Here is a 20,158-nt window from a genome sequence, read left to right on the forward strand (position 1 = left end):
GTGTCCTGTCATCCAGTGGGGGCTGGACACAAGCTGTCATAGCCTAAGCTGCTGCAGCCATTGGGAGAGGCCGCAGAGGGGAAGGGGCCCTGGTGCCAGGCGCTGCCACCTGGGGAGCTGGCACTACCGCTCTTAGTTTTGAACTTTCTGTTTTGTTTCTTGCCCGTCCGGTTTTAGTTCCTGAAATTAAAGAAGTGGTGAGCCACAAGTACAAGACACCAATGGTGAGTCTGTCACCGAACCCTGACAGGCCTGTCTGCCCAGGGCTCCCTGGGGACCTTCGGACAGGAGTGGGGCGGGCCCTGTAGGAGCACGGGGTGAGGGGGGTTAGGAATACCATGAGAGATGAACTCAGCCTCAATGCCAACAATTTCACTGGAGCCGACACAAGTCTTCACTCTTGGGAGAGACCCATACGGTGGCCCCTTTCCCACCGACCAGTTCTGAGACCTGACCCCAGCATTAGGGCAGGAGTTACCTGCTTGGTGAAGAACACACCATCCACATGTGAAGGTGTAGGTGTCTCAGTGGTTTTGATCTGTCTGTTTTTCTCTCCCCTCTAGGCCCACGAGATCTGCTACTCTGTGTTGTGTCTCTTCTCATATGTGGCTGCAGTTCGTAGCAGTGAGGAAGATCTCAGAACCCCACCCAGACCTGTCTCTAGCTGATGAAGAGGGGTTAAGAGCTGGCCAAGCCCAGGGGATGCCCCCTATTCCCAAGCGTGCGATGTTCCTGTGACTGAGGAGTGGGTGTTATGCGTATGTTCTCTGCAAGTCCCTGGCCGTGGCTTAGTTGGCATCCAGTTATATGTCTCTTGTCATTGTGTCCTCATGCGTCCATCACAGGGCTGAGCTCGTTCTCCCACCTTCTCCCTCTCTGCTCCAGAAGACCAGCCTACTGTCCTCTGGGCTCTCTACGTTCTGTGATAGAGCACAGTGGGGTGCCTGGAGCGGTCCCATTCTGTGGGGTGTGAGGAAAGCTTGAGGCCTGTCCTCACAGACAGGAGGTGGGAACGGAAAGGAGGGAGAGTCCACACAACAGAGTGAGCAGCAACCTCCCTGCTTGCTTATGCACTTTCTGAGCTGGCAACCTGCCTACTGAGGCCTCCTGGCTGCAGTGGGGCAGCCCCCTGGGGCTGATTTATGCTGAGCATCCATTTCCCTGTGGTTGTGCCTCGCCTTTGGCATGAGAGCACAGAGCAGTTGGGGCGAGGACAGTCCCTGGAACCACTGGCTGACCATGTCCAGGAACCAGGGTGGGGTGGGAAAAGGCCAGGTTCAGTATGTACATCTGTCTTCAGGCAGTGTCTCCTGGCACTGGGTGCTGGAAGGGAGAGATGGCTGCAGCAGGCAAGAGATGATTGTACATATTTCAGCTCCACATTATTTATAGAAAATGTACAGGTGTGTGAATGTGAAATAATATGTCCTTAACTGTTCTTGGGCTCCTGGCTGCCATGCATATAGTGACACCTCCTCTCAGCCTACACCTAAGGAGAGCTGCCCCTGAACTCTACAAGGGCACCTTAGGCCTAAGGGAGGGAGAAGAGACGGATGGTGCACATCCTACCGGGAGTGCTGGAGCCCCACCCTCCCATCCCCCATTTCCCACCCCCACCCCCGCCCTGGCCCAGTGGGCGCTGTGCTCTGGCCTGGCCACTAGAAGGAGCAGCCAAGCTGGGCTATGACCTCTGAGCAGATATTTGATTTAGTAGTGACGGGAAAGCCAAGGCTCTCCCTGCGCCCCTTGCAGGGGTGGGCCAGACATGTGACATGGTTTGACCAGGGCCTCCCACAGGGCCTGGAGCCCGGCACTCTTGGCCGGGAGTGTTTGGCGTTGGATATAACTGAGAAACAACCCTAGAACAGCCCTCCTGGAATATTTTTTCTAGGCCATGGATGAACCCCTGGTGCTGCCTGAGCAGAAAAGACCTTCTACGCTCTATCAGGGCACTTCTGAGACCTGATGGCTTCCTCCTCCCAGAGTGGAGTAGGGCTCTGTCTGATACACTGTCCTGGTTCCCAGTGTCTTGCACTAGACAGGATAGATCTGCTTTGCTAGGGTCTGGATGGGCTGTACACTTTTGTTGTCCAACAGCATCCCAAGTCAGCTTGATGCAGCTCCAGTCTAGGCTTTACAAGCCCAGAACCACACTGAGGTTCACCATTGCCCCCATCCAGACAAAGATGATACTGAACATGTGGGACCAGACAGGAGAGCCTTCGGTTTCTCACTCTGTTGCTAATACACTTTTCTCCATCATAGCACCTCAGTTTCCTCATTAGAAGAGTGTACACAGTGGGGGAAAACTGAGGGTCCTCCTGGTGTTAATGTTTTACGACTTTTGGATTCTACTCTGGGCCATGTTTTGCTCATTTGGAAGACAATACCTATGTTCAGTTTGCCCTGAAAATCAAATAAATTTCCCTGTGCCCTTGGTGGAAATAAGCACATTGGACAAGAGTCAGTTTTCTGAGTGCATTGATCTTTTATTGCCCCTATACATTGAGAAGACAGGGCAGGCAGCCCACTATTCACCCCAAAGATCTGAGCATCTAGTGGAAGCTCTGACAGTCCAGTCTGCACAGAGCCCACCAGGCCTGCTCACCATAACTATGATGCCCTATGGATGCCACCCCTCCCCAGCTCCAAGATACACGCTTGCATACACACATCCAACAGCAGGAAGGTGGCTCATCCAGCTTCCTTTCAGGCTCCTGGCACAGGCGCTGGTATCTGGTTGCACCTATGACACAGGTTCTCTTTGTGACTGGGATGGGCTGAAACCTTGCTAAGAACCACCTGCACCCCCTTGTCCCAATGGCAGCCCTGGACCAAGGGCCAGAGCTCAGCCTTTGATTTGGGCTGTGGGTTTGGGGTGGTGGAGTACATACCTGGCCATCCTGGGGAGCCAGCCTGGTCACTGAGGCACTGCAGGAGAGGAGGAGGCCATGGCACATGTGTGTCTGCCCAGCCTTCTGGAAGGCCAGGGGGACCAGCTGTGGTAGCAGAGCCCAGGAGCCAGTACCCGTGGCTTGGACATGACAGGGTCATTGCTCTCTGCCAGAGCAGCTGAGTCCCAGCCGCTTCCCTGCCTTCTCCACTACCCCAGGCCCTGGCCCAGTGGGTTCCTCACCTCGCACCTCTAGGTGGCACTCACACTGTGCCTCGCCTTGTAAATTGGTGGCCCTGCAGACGTAGACACCCCCATCAAAGGGACAGGGCTTTCTAATCTCCAGGGTCAACACTCCCTGCTTGCTGAACGTACGGAAGCGGGCATCTTCTCGCAGGTCCAGGCCATTCTTGAACCAGGAAATCTTGGGCTATAAGTCAGATAATGGGGAGCAGGAAGACTGTTTCAGGAAGAGAGGGGACCTGGCAGGAACCTAGGAACACTGGCATTTGCATTTCTGCCCCAGTGGTTCCCTGGAGTCTCGAACTGTGACCAAGGCTGGGAATGAACCAGGAGCCTGTGGAGGGTGCCAAGGCCCTCTTCAGGGAGAGGAACTTCGTCCTGACACCCAGAAGTAGAGAGAGAGCAGGAGGACAGGCTGGGGAGAGGGCTGATGGAGGTCGGCACCTCTGAACCCTGCGTCCTGAGTCTGCCTAGACCGGGGCCCTGAGTCCTCTACCTTGGGGCTGCCCCGGACAGCACAGCAGAGGGTGGCGTTGTAGCCAGCAATGACCGAGCGGTTCACCAGGGGGCGGGTGAAGCATGGGGCCTCGGAGAAGTCCAGGGCCTTGTATGTGGGTGGCTCATAAGTGATGCCTGTTGGTGATAGGACTTTGTACCAAGATTGCCATACAAAGAAGGTAGGCTCCTCTCCTTGCTCCCACTGCCTCCCTGTCCCAGCTACCCCAGGGGTGGAAGTGAGGGTACAGCACCTGGTTTAGGGATAAAGACAGGCTCCTTGGTGGTGGCAGCTCTGTCACTCGCCCCCACCATGTTATGGCTGAAGATCCGGAAGTAGTAGCCATTGCCAATGATGAGCTCTGATACCACACAGTGGGTGCGGCGGTAATTCTCCAAGACAGTGAACCACTCCTGGGGGTGTAAGGAAAGGGACTCTCAGGTCCAGGCCCTGCTCCCTGTCAGGGGCCTCTCGAGTACCCCCAGTATGTATGGCAACTGTGGAACCAGATCAGAGAGGGAGGATAAGAAGCAGGCCCATTCTAAGGGCAGGTGGGGGGAACAGCTGGGGCCTAGGCCTGCCTGTCCTTGGGGAAGGTGTGCGTGGGTGCTCCAGGAACCCTAGCTCACCATGGTCTTCCTGTCAGCTTTCTGTACTGTGTAGCCCCAGATCTCTGTGTTGCCATCGTCTTGAGGTGGCTTCCATTCCAGAGCCACATTGAAACCCCATGCCTCAATGACCCGAATATCCTGGGGAGGACTTGGCTTGTCTGCAGGAAATAGACCCTGTTAGAGCACCATACCTCCTAAAACTTCCTGAGTATTCGCAAGGACACCAGGTTCCAGGGGCCCCCTCACCCCTGGGCCTGGCCTGCTGTCTTCTGCAGGGCTCTGAGCATCCCAGAGGAAGGGCCCTAGGCGGGAAGATGTGAAGGTCTGGGCTGGGTCCTCAGGCCTGGTGCTGGGCCTTGGCAGCCCAGCTCAGGGCCTGAAAACGAGCAGGTTCAGGGAGGGCCCAGCACTACGCACCAACGATCTGCAGGACCAGTGTGGCCTTGTCCTCCATGTTCTCAATGCACAGCGTCACCTGGTAGGTGCCAGAGTGGGCACGGCGAGCGGCCCGTATGAACAGGATGGTGTTTGTAGGGCTGTTGCGGATGCTCACTTCCTCACCTGCCAGCGGCTGCCCCTCTCTGGTCCAGGTCACCTGAGGTCGGGGCTTGCCCTGTGGGGAAGGACAGCCCACTTTTAGGTCCAGCCCTTCCCCAGCCTCGCATGTCTGGGTAAGGTGTCAGGGTCTGGTCAGCCCTGAGACCCATGCAGCCACTAAGCATGGACAACACATTGGGGATGGGGAAGGGGCCAGCCCTACCTGGAAAGGGACGAGGAGGTTCACGGGCTCCCCGACCCTCCTCTGGATGGTCTGGCGCAGGTGTCGGGGCAGCTGGAGCCGTGGCCGCTCTGTGAGCAGAGTGGGCAGCTCAGTGAGGTGAGCTCAGGCCAGAGGAACACCACCTCACTGCTCAGTCCTGAGCACAAGAACACCACCTAGCTGTAGGAGCTGAGAGCCTCATAGAATAGAGCTCAAAGACAATGGTATGACAATCTACCTCTTCTGTTCCAGAACTAGGGGTTGATATGGAAAAGCCAGGAGGGCCCTCTCTACACATTTGCACTGGGCCTAGAGCCTGGATCAAGGCCCTCACTCCTCCTTACGCTGCCCAGCATTTAGTCCCTCTCTCTAGAAGGGTCTCCCTGACTGTCCCCACCTCCAGCGACCTGCAAGAGCTAGGGTATTGGTGAAAGATCTTGAGACTGCAATGGGCCACTCACGCAGTATCTCCTGCACCGTCACAGGCTCCTTGGTGGTGACAGGGGCTCCAGGCCCTGCCATATTGTGTGCCCGCACACGGAAGAGCAGCCGGGCCCCTGTGGGCAGGTCCTTCACCAGCATCGATGTGCGCTCTGTCAGCTCCTGCAGGGCAGCCACCCACTCTGAGCCTGGGCATGAGGTGGGGAGGCAGGACTGAGCAGATTGGCCATTGGGGATCCTCTGCCCAGTCCTTTATTCCCAACAAAGGATCAGTGTGTAAAGATTAGTTCTCAAAGTGGAACCAGCAAATGGGTGGAAACAGCACAGGGCATAGAGTCGAAAAGCCTAGATTTGCATCCTGGCCTGTGACTTACTGGCTATGAGATCTCAACATTGACACCCCACCCTGCTGCTCACCCCTCTGGGGGCCATCTGAGGTCTCCACTGCAGCTAGGGGCCCAGCAGCATGACAGGTGCCTGGTCTAAGGGGCAGTTCAGAGAAGGGGACCCATGAGGATCCAACAGGCACTCACAGCCCTCCTGGCAGTATTCCACGCTGTAGCCGTCCAGGCCTCCAGCTCCCACGCGCTCTGGGGGCCGCCACTTGAGGGAGACACTGGTGTGGGAGGTATCCTCCACTGCCAGGTGAGTGGGCTCGCTGGGGGGGCCTGGGCAGAGAGAAAGCCAGAGGAAGGTCTGAGTAAGCCTGCATGGGCAGGGAAGGTGAAAAGCCCTGTCCTAGACCTTGCATGGCCTACTGCGCACACAGAGGCTTCTTTCCCTTCAGCTGGCTTTCAAGCACTCTAGGCAATAGTTCAGCTCCATTAAACAACATATCTCTACATAGGCGTAAAAACAAACAGCCACAGCAATTACATGAGAGATCTAAATAGGAAGATACCCAAAAGAACACAAACATGCTTAGAAAGAGCCACTTCTGTAAGCATAGGAAATGCTAAAAATGTAATTTAAGGAAAAACTAGGCTAAACCATGATCATCCCCTGGTGCTGCACAGTCAGGTGAGTTGAGGGAGGGCCAGGCAGACTGGAAATCGGTCCCTCAAGGAAGAGGCCTGGGCCCTTCTCCACACGCAGCACCCCCCTTCCTGCCAGGCAAGCTGTGCCCTTTCCCAGGCCAGATGTGAGTGACTGTCCCTGCCCCAGCCAGCCACTGCCACTGCCCAGACTCACACATCCTAGTAGGGACTGGTGTCCCAAGAGCCCGCCACATCCACAGCATCTGGTCTACCCTCTCAACTCCCATTATACAGATGAGGAAACTGAGGCTTCAGGAGAGCCAGTGCCTCCAGATGACCCTCCTGGGGATGATGGAGCTAGCTTCACAAACCCCATCTTTGATTCCTGGTCCAAGGCCCTTTCCACAGTCTCCGCTCCACCCGCTACCAGCTGGGTGACCTATAGCAAGTCATTAACTTCTCAGAACCTCACTTGCTTTATCTGTGAAATGCAGAGAATTATCCCAGTTGAAGATTAAAAGACAGTGGATGTAAACTCCTAGTGTGGCAACTGCCCACAGAGCAGCTGCTATTATTGGGGCCCTTTGCCCAGGGACAGCATGGGGGCAGTGCCAGGCTGGGCAGGCTCACCGATAGGCATGAAGGGCTGGGAGGCAGGGCTGGGCCTGGACAAGCCAATGGCGTTGACTGCATAGACGCGCATCTCATACACCACGCCCTCAATCATGCGCCGCGCCTCATGGCTCAGTCCCCGCAGCAAGTCGAAGTTGAGCCGCATCCACCGGTAGCTCTTCTTCTTCTTGCGCTCCAGGATGTAGCCTGACAAAGGGCAGCCAGGAGCTCCAGTCTGAGGCCCCGCAGCACGGCTCCCATGCCCTTGGCTTCCTCTCTCTTGTCCTCGACTCACCCTGGACTGGCTGCCCACCATCATAGGCAGGTGGCTCCCAGTGCACGGTGCAGGAGTCCTCGCCCACGTTGCTGATCTTGGGGGCAGCAGGGGCATCCGGTACATCTGGGGCGGAGAGGGGCTCATGTCAGCCCTGCCCGGGCCCAGGGCCAATATTACTGGTCTCCTCTCCACCCAGCCAGTGGCTGCAGGATAACCCACCACCCCCAGAGTGAGTTTCCAGAATGTAGTTCTGATTGTGTCATCAGCCTGTGACCAACCACTTATGGCCCCTCACTGCCTATATTCGCCCGTGTCCTAGCCCCAGTCCTGTCCTTGGATCCGAGCAGGACTCATGATGCCTGCTGAGGGGAGGGAGGGGATGGGTGCAGCCCTGGCGGCCCCCCTTGTTTTCCCAGCTGAACCTGGGCTGGCTGGACTCACCAATGACCTTGACTGTAAGGTTGACCTGGTCCTCCCCAACGGGGTTCTTCACTGTGACAATGTAGACGCCCTCATCTTCCTTCTCTGCCCCCTCGACAGTGAAGATGCTGCGGTCCTTGGTGGTCTCCACTCGGACCCGGCCCTCAGTCTCACACAGCAGCTGGTGGGGGATGGGGGGAGGAAAAGCCACAGTCAGACCCCAGAGGCTTCAGCTGCCTCTGTAATGCTCAACAGCCCCAAGACGGGAACCGAGCTTGCAGAAGGGTTGTTGGGGAGACACAGCCCAAGTAGGCACTGCACCCGTGTGGGCACCTGGTCCAAAGATTTTTATTTAGCACCTGCCATGGGCAAAACAGTAAGGCAATGGTTTCAGCATCCACCTTTGCCATGGAGCTTAGATAATCGCCTCTCCTCTCTGTGCTGCATTTTCCTCATCCTTTGGGAACAGCATGACCTCACAGAGTGGTTGTGAAGGTCTTGCAAGACCTCAGGTGGGTAGAGGAACTAACAGCGCATGGAGGAGCCAAGCTGACCAGGAGGCAAAGCTACTCCTTCTGGAAAGTGCCAGGGACACCTACTCCCTGGTTGGCAGGAAGCAGAGTCAGGGTTGGCTTGGAAGATGGGAGCCAGGGAGCAGCCCAGTCATACATATGAAGTGCACCTAACAGAGGCATGAGGGCCAATGTACATCCTGCCTGGGCCAATCACAGAAGCCTCGCCCAAGGGTAGATGCCACATTGTCAGAAAACGTTGGTGGGCGAAAGAGCAAAAAAGCATGTCCCACCTTCAGCCCCACTCACCTTCCTTTCAAACACCCACTCGTCACTGGCACTTGCATCCCCTGAGCCATCGGGAGCTGGCATAGCCAGGACCTTACTCCCCTGAGAACAGAGCAGGAGGGAAGTAGCGGGAAGAGGGGCTGACAGCCTGGAGGGACTGCCTGCCCAGCAGCCCTTCTGTCTCTCCTTTGCCTCTACCCCCTCTGCTGCCCCACCCTGTCCACCTCCTGGCCAGCAAAGCCTCTGTGTTTCAAGTCTGGGGCCAGCTGTAGAGCATGCACATGTGGGCTGGGAGCAGGTCCCCACACTCATTGGCCCCACACACTGTTTTACAGATGGGGAAGAAAGGAGGGTCCCACAGTACCTGTGTGAGGGACTTCTGCCAGATCACAGTGGGAACAGGGTCCCCGGAGATAGGGACATCCAGGCGTAGCTTGTTCCCAGCCACAACCACGATGGTATCCAGCATGTGGCCGGGGCAGTCTAGGTGGATCTTGGGAGGCTCTGGGGGAAGACGGCATAGGCCAGAGAAAGGAGAAAGGGCCCAAGGCCCATGAAAGAGGGGGAAACTGGAAAGAGCACATGCCCTTGGCTGGTTTTAAATCAATTTTATTGAGGTGTAATTTATACACAATAAAATGCCAAGATTTGAGCACAGAGCTTGATGTGCTTTGACAAATGCATACACCTGTGTATCTGCCACTCCAATCAAGATCTAGAACATTTCCATCACCCCAGGAAGTTCTTGGGGAGGTTTATAACATCAGATCACCTAGCATACCATTTCTCAAACTGTGTTCTGGGGAATACCAATTTGCTTCCAGGAAAAAGGAAAGAACTGTCCATGGCCAAAGAAATTAGGAAACCCTGGATTAAACAAAATTAATCATGTTTCTTTACTGCAGGATTTTTCAGAGCTTTTGACATGCTAACGCACCTTCTGAATAAGCAAGAAGTGGAGCAAGAGTTTAGTGTTTCCCAAACTCTTTTCACCATGGAACCCTTTTAAAATGGAATATCATGTTAAGTGAACCCAGTTTGGAAAGCACTGACCTTGAACATGCCTTAGCCTGAACTAGTGTCCTAAAGTTAGAATTCTAAAATGCCTGATAAAGTTTAATCTAAAAGCAGGAGGGTTCAAAAAGCAGAAAAGATTTAATCTCACATCTGTGACAACGTTTGGCAACTCACACACACCATCTTGTCTTCCTACCACCCCATGGAGGAGGTGCTGGATTCCCATTTTAGAGAAGAGGAAACTGAAGCTCAACGAGGTTACAAATGGCCCGTGGCCACAGTGGCAGAGTTGGGTCTGGGTCTCTGAGTGCAGGGGAATGTGGCAGGACAGGGTGCAGGGAGGCTGCACACAGGGGCTCCGAGACTCACCCTGCCTGGGCACAAAGTCAATCTTGACCTCTGCAAGACAAGGTAGACTAAGTGGCACCAAGGGCTAAGGCAGAGCCCAGTGACAGGGGTCCCTACCCCTGACCCAGACACCATCTCACCCATGAAGTGGAGCTTGGCAGACAGATTGCAGGCAAAGCCCTCAGGCACAAAACTGTAGTCAGCCTCGTCTGCGGGGGTGACGTCGTCAATGGTCAGCTTGTGGACCCTACAGGGCAGTGGTGTTCAGGGGACTTGACTGGGCCACACACCCAAGCCTCACCCTAGCCAGGCCTGCAGGGGGCTCTTACCCTCACCTAGCTCACTGGTGTTCTGTTGTTTTAAATGCTTTTCTTCTCTGTTTTTGAATCTTACAGTTTTCTCACATGTTCTCAGAGGTAGGCCAGGTAGAAGCGTCCCCTTGGCTGGGCCCTTAGAGACTGGGCAGAGGCTAATCTCATTAATCTCCATGACATTGGGCCCAGCATGGGCTGGCCCAGATGCTCAGGGCATGAGTAAGAGAGTGGGAGTGAGGGGCCCTGCCAGAGCTGCCTCCCTGTGCCTCCTGCACTGCCCTAGTCATGCATTGTGGGAGGCCGGAGTTTCCAACTTGTCTGTCTCTCTCTGCTTCTCCTCTGTCTCTGTCCCCGCCTCTGATGGTCCCTCCTTCTCTGTATGCTCCTGACTCTCCATATCCTCTCTACCTGTCTCTCTATTTCAGTCTCTGTCCTGTCTCTGTGTGTCTCTTTCCGCTCATCTGTCCATCTCTGTCTGTCTTTGTTTCTCTGTGTGTCTGCCCCAGTCCCTGCTGGTCCTGCCCTTCTGCTCCCAGTTTTGTTGGGGCTCAGCCCTGCATGCTCACCGTCCAATGTGGGACACCTTGATGCGGCTGTCAGGCACCAGCTCCCTCCCGTTCTTCAGCCACATTCCCCGCACACTCTCGTCTGACACCTCACACTTGAACATGGCCTGATCCTTTGCGCCCACCGTCAAGTCCGCGATGCTCTGGTATACCTCCAGCTTTTTCTCTGGTGGGCAAGGCAGAACCAGTGAATTGGGGAGGGTGTGTGTGGGCGTAAGCCCCTGTGGAGATCACATGGGCATGTGAGGACACATGTATGCATGTGTGTGATCATGTGTGCATAAGATGGTGCCATGTACACAGAGAACCTCAGGTGTGTGTGTTTGAGGGTATGTGACGCTAACCAGGCCCACCTGACATTCCCAATACCCTCTGAGGTGGCCATTTTACAGGTGACAAAGGTAAGGCTCAGGGTGTCAGAGTGATTTGCCCAGGGTCCCACAGGCCTCCATCCAAGGTCTGCCTGATTCCCATCCATGGCTGGGGGTGCCCCAAAGCCCTGAAGCCTAGTGTACTCCCCTACCCACTCTTGTGGACCTCACCCTGCACAATGAGCTCGGCCAGTGTCTGGTCCCCACTGGCATGCAGAGCATAGTGCCCGGCGTCCTCCAGCGTAGCCTCGTTGATGATCAGGTGGTGTCTCTGCCCGTCCTTCTTGAACCGGTACTTGAAGGTCTCCTCCCGGGTCAGCTCTACCCCGTCCTTCAGCCTGGCCAGGGAAGGGCCAGTAAGTCATGGCCTTCTCTGGGAACGTCCCTAGCCTCCAACCTGCCCCATGTCTGGGCACTCACCATTTGACCTGGGCCCCCTCCTCAGACACCTCGCACTCAAACTCTACCCGCTGTCCCACCATCACCAGCTGGTCCTCCAGTGGCCGTGTGACCTGCACTGGGGGCTCTGCCAAGGCAGGGAGACGGTGATGGGCAGGCCCCTCTGTGGCCCTCCCTCCCAGGGCTCCAGGGCCGGGGCCCACCTCTGACAAAGAGCTCAGTGCTGCATTTCTCCCCTCCCACTGCGCACTGGTAGGCAGCATCGTCCGCGAGTGAGCACTGGCTGATGGTCAGTGTGCGCTTGGCCCCGACAGACTCGAAGATATACCTGCGTGGGGACAGCAGTGGCATGGCGGGAGAGCTGCTGACCCACCTCCTGGCCGGGCCACCCCACCAGGGCCCCCTGCCCCCACCCCAGGGCTTTCAGGAGCTGGCCTTACTTGCTGTGGAACAGACAGGACATTGGAGTGTCCCCGATAGGAGGAGGTGAGACCGGGAGAAAAAGAGTGAGGAGCAGACATGGGCAGAAACAGAGAGATGGGATGTCAGATCCAGAGAGAGAAATGGGGGGAGACAGACTACAAGCTGGCAAAGACAGAGAACACATGTGGAGAGAGGCGGGGAGGGTGGCCCCCTCCACACACCCAGCACCCCAGGCCCACTCTCCACCCAGCCCACACCTGCCACTCATCTGGATCTCCTGTCCATTCTTCAGCCACTTGACCTCAGCGTCAGGGTCGGCCAGCTCTACGGTCAGCCGGATCTTGTGGCCCTTGCTCACCTGGTAGGCCGGCTCCAGCTTCTTCTGAAAGGCTGAGCACCAACTGTCAGCCCCGTGCTCCATGTCCCCTGCCCGTCAGGGCTGGCCCTGTACAGAAGGCTCACACCCCTTTCTGTGTCTCCTCTGGGGCTGGGGTTTCTTTGTTTATTAGTCTCTGTCTGTGTCTGTCACTTCCTTGTCCTTCCCTTTACCCTCCTATCTTCCATGGGGTTCTCTCCACCCACTCAGCTCTGGGACGGAGTCAGTGCTTCCAGAAAGACAAAAACTTGGCAGGAGAATGGGTGACAGGACAAATGGACATTCTCTTTCTTGACCCTGTTTAACAGCAACCCCTGGTTTTTGTGCCTCTGCTAGGGGCCCGTACCTAGTGGGCAGGCAAGACCCCTGCTCTCCCAGCCCATTTCCCAGGGTGTCAGTTCTACCCTGCCAGCCATGGATGGGGAATGCTTGCCTGAGCCCTCTCTGTCGGGCTTCCTGGGGGTGAGGGAAGCCAACCAGAACCTGAGTATTCTGTTCATTTGTTTGCCTGTAAGGGAGATTAACCAAGCCCCCTCTCCCAGGGTGTGTGTCTCTGGCTCGGCTGGTCCCTCCCTTTTTCTTGGGTGCTTTTCAAGGGTGAGACCGGGAAGAAGCAGCCTCCTGGCCTTTACTTGGTGAGGAGGGGAACCTGTGCTCTGTCCTTTTCCCTGCAGTATCTCTGGGCTAACCTGGGCACTCCTGGTTTTTCCTACCCAAGAGTAGGGTTAATCTGGGTCCTTCTCCTTTCCTGGTGTCTCTGGGCTAAACCAGAGTGAGTGAGTGAGTGTGAGTGTGCATGCTAACCTGTGCTCTCGTGCATGTGTGTGTGTGGTGGGGGCGCTAACCCGTGCTCTTTTTCTCATCACGCTTTATGCCCTTGAGCCTCTTGAGCATGCCGCGCAGGTCGGTGACTCCATGCTGGAAGGCGATGCGCTCGTACTCCGATGGGGCTGCCTGACGCAGGATCTCCCAGACATCCTCCTCGGCTGGGGCCTCCAACCTGGAGTCCATGTGACTGCGGTCCATGCGGAGGGACCTCAGGGGCCCCCCATACCAGGGCAGTACTGCCCTCCCCATCCCCCGGGACCAAGGAGGGCCAAGGAGCTGTTAGCTGCCTCTCCCAAGTCTCCCTTCTGGTGAGGAAGCTTGTCCTCAGCCAGTTCCAGAGGATAAGGCTTAAGGTTCAGTATGGGGGTTGGGCCTAGGGAGGGGTTCCTGGTGGAAGTAGGGGGTAATTGAGCACTCACCTTGGGGTCCGATAACTGCTGCTCCAGGTGGGGCAGAAAGGCAGTGGACACATTAGAGATGGGCCACCTCCCTGCAAACACCTGGGGTTGCAGCCCCTGGGCCCTAACCCTCCTCCATTTACGGGACACCTGGAAGGCCCATGAAGGCACTGCAGGGCTTGCTACACATGTCACCTTGTTTGTTTCTCCTGAGCTCTGGCAGGTGGGATCAGGAGAACCTGAGGCTCAGAGACTCGCCCCAATCAGTGGGTCCCCTCACCCAGGCCTAGCTAATTCCCCAGCCCCATTTCCCACCAACTGGGACAGGAATGGGTACAGGCTCCTTCCAGCACTCTGCCTCCCCAAAGCACCCAACCCCAGTGCTTACTCTCTGGGATACAGCAGCATCCGACATAATGCAGGGTCCAGGAGACAGAGGGAGAAGACAGAGGACATGTGTCAGCTGGGCTGGGCTGGGCTGGGCAATTCCTGCAACTCTGGTCACCCCTCAGCTTCTTTTGGGTCCCTGGAGCCTACTGAGGTGAGCTGGCATGGGCTCAAGTGGGGAGTGGTTGTTGGGGACACTGTGAGGATGTTAGCTGACAGGACATAATGTCTGCAGACCTCTTTGACTCTTTCCCAACACCAGGATCATCCATGACAGACAAAAATCGACTCAGAGAGGTGCAGCAACCTGGTCACAGCTGAGACACTGCAGTGTCGGGATTTGAACATGTCCCAAGAGCTGCTACCCAGAGCCTCACCTCTTCTTCAGCAGTGAGCTGAAGTCCAGAGTACCAGCATCCTCATGGCTGTCACTGTGGAGACAGAGCCCCAGTGAAGCCGCAGTGGAGCCTATTGGAAGGGGCTCAGGAGAGGCACAGGGCTCCCTGACCATCCCAGACCCTCCGGGTCTAGATAGGGGTCAGATAGGGGCTAAGGGGAGGGTACCTGATCCGTCGACCACTTCCGGCCATGCTCCTGTGGGGGTCAGAACCTGTTCCTCACCTATCTAGGAGAACTTGCTCCCCCTCATCCCTACCAACTTCAGCCCTCTCCCCACATTGTCCCCCAGACCTGAACCCCACATCATCCCCCCACCCCCATTACCCCAGGCCTGAACCCACATATCACCCCTAGTCCTGACCCTGAGGGCCCTCAGACCCCAGCACTGGCCTCCCTCAGGCCCTGAAGAGAAACAGCCACTCACATGCGGCGGAAAGCTGATCGGAGATCCAGGTCTCCAGAGCCAATGGCCTCTGGGTTCAAAGAGGGAGATGACAGGGGAGGGGGCTTCAGAGGGGCCTTCCCGGAAGCTCTGCCCTGGGATCTCCTGGCATCACTATGACCTCCTAGCACTCACAACCCCTTGAGAGTGGGCATCTGCCCCAGGACCCCACATTCTGAGCCTTTCTAGGGTTGAGCTGCCCAGGGAGGTGGGGGGGTCCCTGAAAGGTGGTTGATCTTCCACTCATCTCTCAGCACACCCTCACCTGTCACCTGTGTCAGGTGCCTGGGACACCAAGATGATCAAGACCCCAGGCAAGATCTGGACTTGGCTGCCAGAGCCCACCCCAACCCTGGAAGCCTCTGAGGCCCCCTTTCATACCCCGACATGAGCTACCTTGGCACTGGGTCAGCAGCTGTCTGGCCAGGACTAGGCATCCTCCTTAGTTTTGGGAAATGGAGGCAAACACAGGGGCAGGACCCATGGGGAGCCCCAGCCCAGGACACACTGTAGCCTCCCTCACCGTGGACGGTGAGGCTGAAGTTGCAGCTGTCAAATTGGTCCTTGGTGGACACTTCACAGCGGTAGCCACCAGCAGAGGTGGCCTGGGCATCTGTGATGTGCAGCTCGAACAAGTAGACCTGTGGGGTGAGGTGTCAGGGGAGACCAGGGGCTAGAAGACAAGGCCCTTTACCCCTAAGGAGACTGGGGGCAGCTAACAGCCACCAAACTTCTCACCCTTCAGGGTTTAGTTAACCCTTAAGGTTTTGTGTAAATAGAAACAGGAGCCCCTTCTCTAGAAACATTACTGCCATCTGCTGGCAATAGGTGGTGATAAAATGAAAGTCTGTAGTGGCTGTAAGGCAAATGGCATTCGGGTAAGAGCAAGGACTTTCGTGCAATATGGCTCATACGGCTGAACTTGTCCACCCTGACCCTGCCAGAGGCCCCCCTGCCTAGGCCAGGACAGTGGAAGAAAAGGAGTAACAGAGGCTAGGAATCAAAGCACAGGTTCTAGGCCTGGCTCTGAGCGACCTCAGACCAGCAACAGAAACTTCTCAAGTTTTGGTTTACTTCGTCTATGTGATGAAAATCGTTCTGGTTGGCCAATGAAGGCCCTTGAGTCTGATACCCTTCCATTCAAGAGCTTTACACCTCACCAGCTGGTGCCTCCACCCTGCCCCTGTGCTTCACGCTGTCCCTCAGCCTTCCTCAGTTCCCTGGGCCCCTAAGCCCTTTTATGCCCCCTTAAGACTATCATGCCCTTCAGCTCCCCATAGCCCACAGGTCCCCTGGGCCTCCCCAACAACCCTCCCCAGACCTTCCCACGCTCCCTGTGTATCCGTGGTCCCCCGACCTGCTTCCTGAGCTCTGCAGGCCCTTTCTTCACACTTCCGGTGTGCCTCCAGTCTCAGGCACATCCCTGACTCCCTGTGCCTCCCAGTGGCTCTCCCCTTACCATGTGGCTGGCCTGGAGCCCCACGGCCCCCAGCTTCCCACCTGCGGGCCCTACCTTGCTGGCCCGGTCGTAGCTGTTGTGCAGCTGCAGGTGCTGGCCCACCTTGCTGTTCAGGTCCACCCACTTGCCCTTGAACCACTTGACCATGGGTGGTTTCAGGAGGCTGGCCCCCGCCACACGAGCAGAGAAGGTGATAGAGCCTCCTGCAGGACAGGGCAGCAGGCTATGCTTGGGCAGTGCCCCACTTCCCCTCCACACGCTCCCAGGTGCAGGCGGCCCCACACTCACCAATGGTCACCTCACCATCCTGCGGCCGCGTCACAAAGAGACCAATGTGGTCATCAGGTGCACCAGGGCTGTGGGAGGCTGCCGAGCTTGGTCCTGTGAGCAGAAGCCTTTGAGATCTGCCCTGGGACACCCACCTACTGCCCTGGCCCTCCCTGCCCAGCCCTCTCACCTCTGGGACTTGGGGAACCTCCTTCCACCTCAGCAGCTGAGGCCAGGGCTACTCCAGGGGCTCCAGGGGCCTCTGCAGGGCTGAGAACAGGGCCTAGCACAGGCTCTGCCCTCTCTGGAAGGGATCAGGTAAGGGAGTGGAGTAGCCTCTGGGCAGAGACCCCTAATCCCCGGTCCCTCCTCTGTCTTTGCAGGCTCATTAAAAACTGTAGCACGTGCAGAGCTTGGTCAGGCCATATCTCGCCTTCTCCTCTCCCTCAGACCATCTGCACCCACAGCCCAGTGGGTCTGCCTGAACAGCTTTGAAGTCCTTCCTCTTCTCTTTCCCCAGGCTCCAGTCTTGGTCCAGTCCCAGCCTGGGCTAGGGACTCCCTGCCAGCACATACAGCCCGCCAAGTCCCCTTCAGTGTGTAGGTGTCCCGTGGGAGGACAGGGTTATGCCTATTTATCTCTAAGCTCCCCCTGCCTGCACAGTGGCTGGAACAGGCCAGAGAGGCCCAGGGGGCGCTCACAGGGAACTTGCTGCAGAAAAGGGGAGAGGGCATTCCTGGCAGAGGACACAGCCAGAGCAAATGCAAGAAAGGGAGAGGCACCTCCTGTGGCCTGTGCAGTAGGATCCCCCATCCCCAAACCTCAGGGAATGATGACCAGTCTCTTACCTGCTTCTAGGACCTTGAGGTCAAATTTGACCTTGGAGGAGCCAGCAATGATTGCATAGGGCCCCTGGTCAGCAGGACCCACGTCCCGCACTGTCAGTGTGTGCTGTGTGCCTTCAGCTGCCAGGCTGTACTTGCTGTTGGTGCTGATGTCACTGCCCCCCCGCTGCCAGCGCACCTTCACTCCTGACCGCTCTGTCTCAGCCTCAAACACAGCAGGGCTGCCGGTGGCCACCTCCACTGATCGTGGCTTCTTGATGAAGGCTGAGACTGAGGGACCAACAGAGGCTGCAGGGGCCCCTGGCTTGCCCATGCATCCCATGCCTACAGCCCCTCTTATTCAAAATGTCAATAAGCACTTTAATGCATCACCTCATTTAATGCTCTGCCATCTCTATGAGGTGGGTGCAGTTATTGTGACCGTTTCTCAGATAAAGACACTGAGGCTCAGAGGTTAAGTGACTCAAACAGAATCACATGGCCAGCAGGCGGGAGGCCAGGGCTGTGGCCCTAACCTCCACACTCCGCACAAGAATTTTGCTAGGTGTGTCCTTGGATGGATATCCCACCCTTCCTGCCTGTGGAAGCCCAGCCTCCCCCCAGCCTATCTGGGGCCCCTGGTAAAGAACAGACACTGCCCACTTGGATGTGGCTAAATTCGTCTTCCAGAGGCCTCAGTCTGGGAATCAGCAACTGAGATAAAGCTGGCCTGGGAGGGCTGGGCCCTGCCCTGGACAATCTAGGGAAGGGCACAGGCCAGGAGCAGGACCCTGAGCTGTGAGTTTCTCTGCCCTTGGCCCAGGCTTAGGGGCCTCTTGACCATCCTCTCCCACAGCAGAGGGGGCTGCATTACTTCCACATGGGGACCACACCTGGTGTAGGGACCACAGGAATGGAGGCTCATAAAGCAGAGAATCTTACTGCTGGGAGGAACCAACCCAAGCCCTCCTTGTATAGATGGGAAAACTGAGACCCAGAAAGAGGGATTTGCCCAAGAGCATTCAGCAAGCCCTTAAGCGACATAAATCCAGACTCAGCTTGGGCTCCTGCCTGCAGTGGTCTTTTCCCAAAAAGCAAGCCTAGGCCTAATCTTGCTGCAGGAGAGATGGGGACAATCCACGTCCCCATGGGAACTGGAAGAGGCCCCCCTGCCTCCTAAGAGTACAATGGCAGCCCTGGGGGCTTCATGGTTTGGCTCTTTCCTCTCTTGCCCCTGATCCTGGTTTACCCTCACTGTCATCAAAAGGACAAGGAGAAACCAAGAATCAAAAAAGGACCCAGAAAGACAGTCCCTCCTTAGGAACTTACACCAAGGCCTGCCCCCCAGTTGTAAATGCCCCCAGCTCTCCCTGACCCACATTCAGCCCAACCCCAGACCTGGAGCTACCTGGCTTCTTCCCTGGCTCAGGCATCTTGAGAGAGGTCACACCAGGGACCGAGCAGACACAGGCCACCCAAAGAGGATCTAAGCAGGACCTTGTCTCCCCACACTATATAGGGATGACCTCCCCCTCCTCAGGCTCTCCTATCTGCCTCCTGCCCAGCCACCTGCTAAATATAGACAAATTCCAAAGAACAAGGCTCTCCAGGGAGACAGGGTGGCTGCACTGCTCCCAACCGGCCCTGGCCCTGCCCCCTCAGGCTAATGTAATGGCTTCTGCCCCCAACCCTTGGTGAACCTTAGGGGTGCCCTGACAGACAAATGTGTGGTGGGAGCATGCTAGGCCCATAACCCTGAGGCTGACAAATCAACCAAGCAGTGGTAATACACAAAGATCCTGCAGCCTGGCTTCCCAAGTCCCGGCCCTGCCACTGCCTTAACCTCAGAGCAGGGCTGGTGAGAGCAGCATGCAAGGGATCGGCTTATAAATGAGCATGCTGGAGCAGCATTCCACATAGAAAATGCTGAATGAAGGTTTGCTCTTGTTGTTTGGCCCCTGGAACTGAATCTCACAGGGCTGAGGGGCCTCACACTGGAGAGTTCTGGGTGGGCTTAGTCCCAGGTCTGGTGGAGAGAAGGTGATTTGGGGGGCTGGTGTCACCTAATGGGAAAAGTTGGGAAGGCCTGCATGTGAGGGCATGAGGATAAATTCCTAAATGCACCCCAAAGTGGATGTCAGAAGAGGAGCTGGCTCTTACCAAAGTCACGAGGATTCACACCAAAATTCCTGCCAGTACATTCTGAATCCCACCTCCCACCATTCTCTGTAACCTTTTGGCCCCTGAGACTACCCCCCACCCTCTCACATCGAGGCATCTGTTGCTACCCAGAAAGAATCAAACTACACGTGACTACCTCCAAGCAAGACCCAATATCAAGAAAGCATTTGTCCCCCATGTTTCTTGGGAGGGAGGAATTCTGTACACAAGCATTATTGCCATGTAGCAGAAACTTACTATCTCTTTAGACACAGAAATCCATTCTTTACTGCCTCTGTGGAGAGCTTTTACCACGTTTAAACTACATGGCATGCTCCTTAGCTTTCTTTATAAGAGGACTATTTACCCTCCCCTGGGCCTCTGTGGCTCTGTCGAGAGCATCGCAGTTGAGCCCTCAGAGCAAAGAGGTATTGGGGCATTCATCCTTGCGGATAAAGTGAAGGTTCCTGTGGCCGGGATTCTCACCTGGCCCTGGTTGGCTAGCTCACTACATATGTGTGAGCAACATGTTGTTATTGACTCTGTATAAAGAGCTCCACCCGGTGCTCTGGGAGACATGGTGGCACAGCTGCAAGGCTGTGCAGAGCAGAGGCTGGAGTGGTCGCAGCAACAAGAACAGAGGCCCAGAG

The 20,158-nt window shown here is 56.3% G+C and overlaps 2 protein-coding genes across 51 annotated transcripts in view; one reads left to right on the forward strand and one right to left on the reverse strand.

The window, feature by feature from the left end:
- MADD (MAP kinase activating death domain) overlaps positions 1–2,463 on the forward strand; it is a 61,013-nt gene extending 58,550 nt beyond the window's left edge. For all 50 annotated transcript variants that reach the window (XM_037016126.2, XM_037016129.2, XM_037016136.2 and 47 more), the window contains 2 exons: positions 178–224; positions 564–2,463. In XM_037016126.2, the coding sequence (XP_036872021.2) occupies positions 178–201 (24 nt within the window). In that variant the 3' untranslated portion in view covers positions 202–224; positions 564–2,463. The remainder of the gene's footprint in view (positions 1–177; positions 225–563) is intronic.
- Position 2,464: 1 nt separating this feature from the next.
- On the reverse strand, positions 2,465–18,880 carry MYBPC3 (myosin binding protein C3). Its single transcript, XM_073216542.1, has 34 exons — positions 18,757–18,880; positions 17,373–17,639; positions 16,715–16,828; positions 16,546–16,638; positions 16,312–16,460; positions 15,322–15,439; positions 14,781–14,829; positions 14,522–14,551; positions 14,335–14,388; positions 13,592–13,612; positions 13,190–13,359; positions 12,226–12,358; positions 11,986–11,988; positions 11,749–11,873; positions 11,567–11,672; positions 11,318–11,484; positions 10,776–10,941; positions 10,036–10,142; positions 9,917–9,946; positions 8,895–9,034; positions 8,552–8,632; positions 7,752–7,911; positions 7,329–7,433; positions 7,052–7,240; positions 5,978–6,112; positions 5,465–5,632; positions 5,004–5,092; positions 4,661–4,856; positions 4,262–4,401; positions 3,886–4,045; positions 3,633–3,769; positions 3,137–3,323; positions 2,895–2,978; positions 2,465–2,746 (listed from the first exon to the last, which is right to left on the reverse strand). Exons 1-34 carry the CDS (start codon positions 18,779–18,781, stop codon positions 2,556–2,558), a joined length of 4,089 nt encoding a protein of 1,362 aa, XP_073072643.1. The 5' UTR covers positions 18,782–18,880; the 3' UTR covers positions 2,465–2,555.
- Between the last annotated feature and the right edge of the window lie 1,278 nt (positions 18,881–20,158).

Source organism: Manis javanica, chromosome 11 (genome assembly GCF_040802235.1).
Source record: "Manis javanica isolate MJ-LG chromosome 11, MJ_LKY, whole genome shotgun sequence".
NCBI lineage: Eukaryota > Metazoa > Chordata > Mammalia > Pholidota > Manidae > Manis > Manis javanica.

Bases quoted from the DNA above. Each gene is read 5' to 3' on its own strand.
- MYBPC3 (XM_073216542.1), bottom strand. From the start codon at position 18,781: ATGCCTGAGCCAGGGAAGAAGCCAG. The intron at 16,461-16,545 runs GTGAGTGTGGGG...CCTGTCCTGCAG, and splicing joins GGATGGTGAGGTGACCATTG to GAGGCTCTATCACCTTCTCT. The intron at 5,093-5,464 runs GTGAGTGGCCCA...CTCTGCTCACAG, and splicing joins GACGGTGCAGGAGATACTGC to AGCGGCCACGGCTCCAGCTG.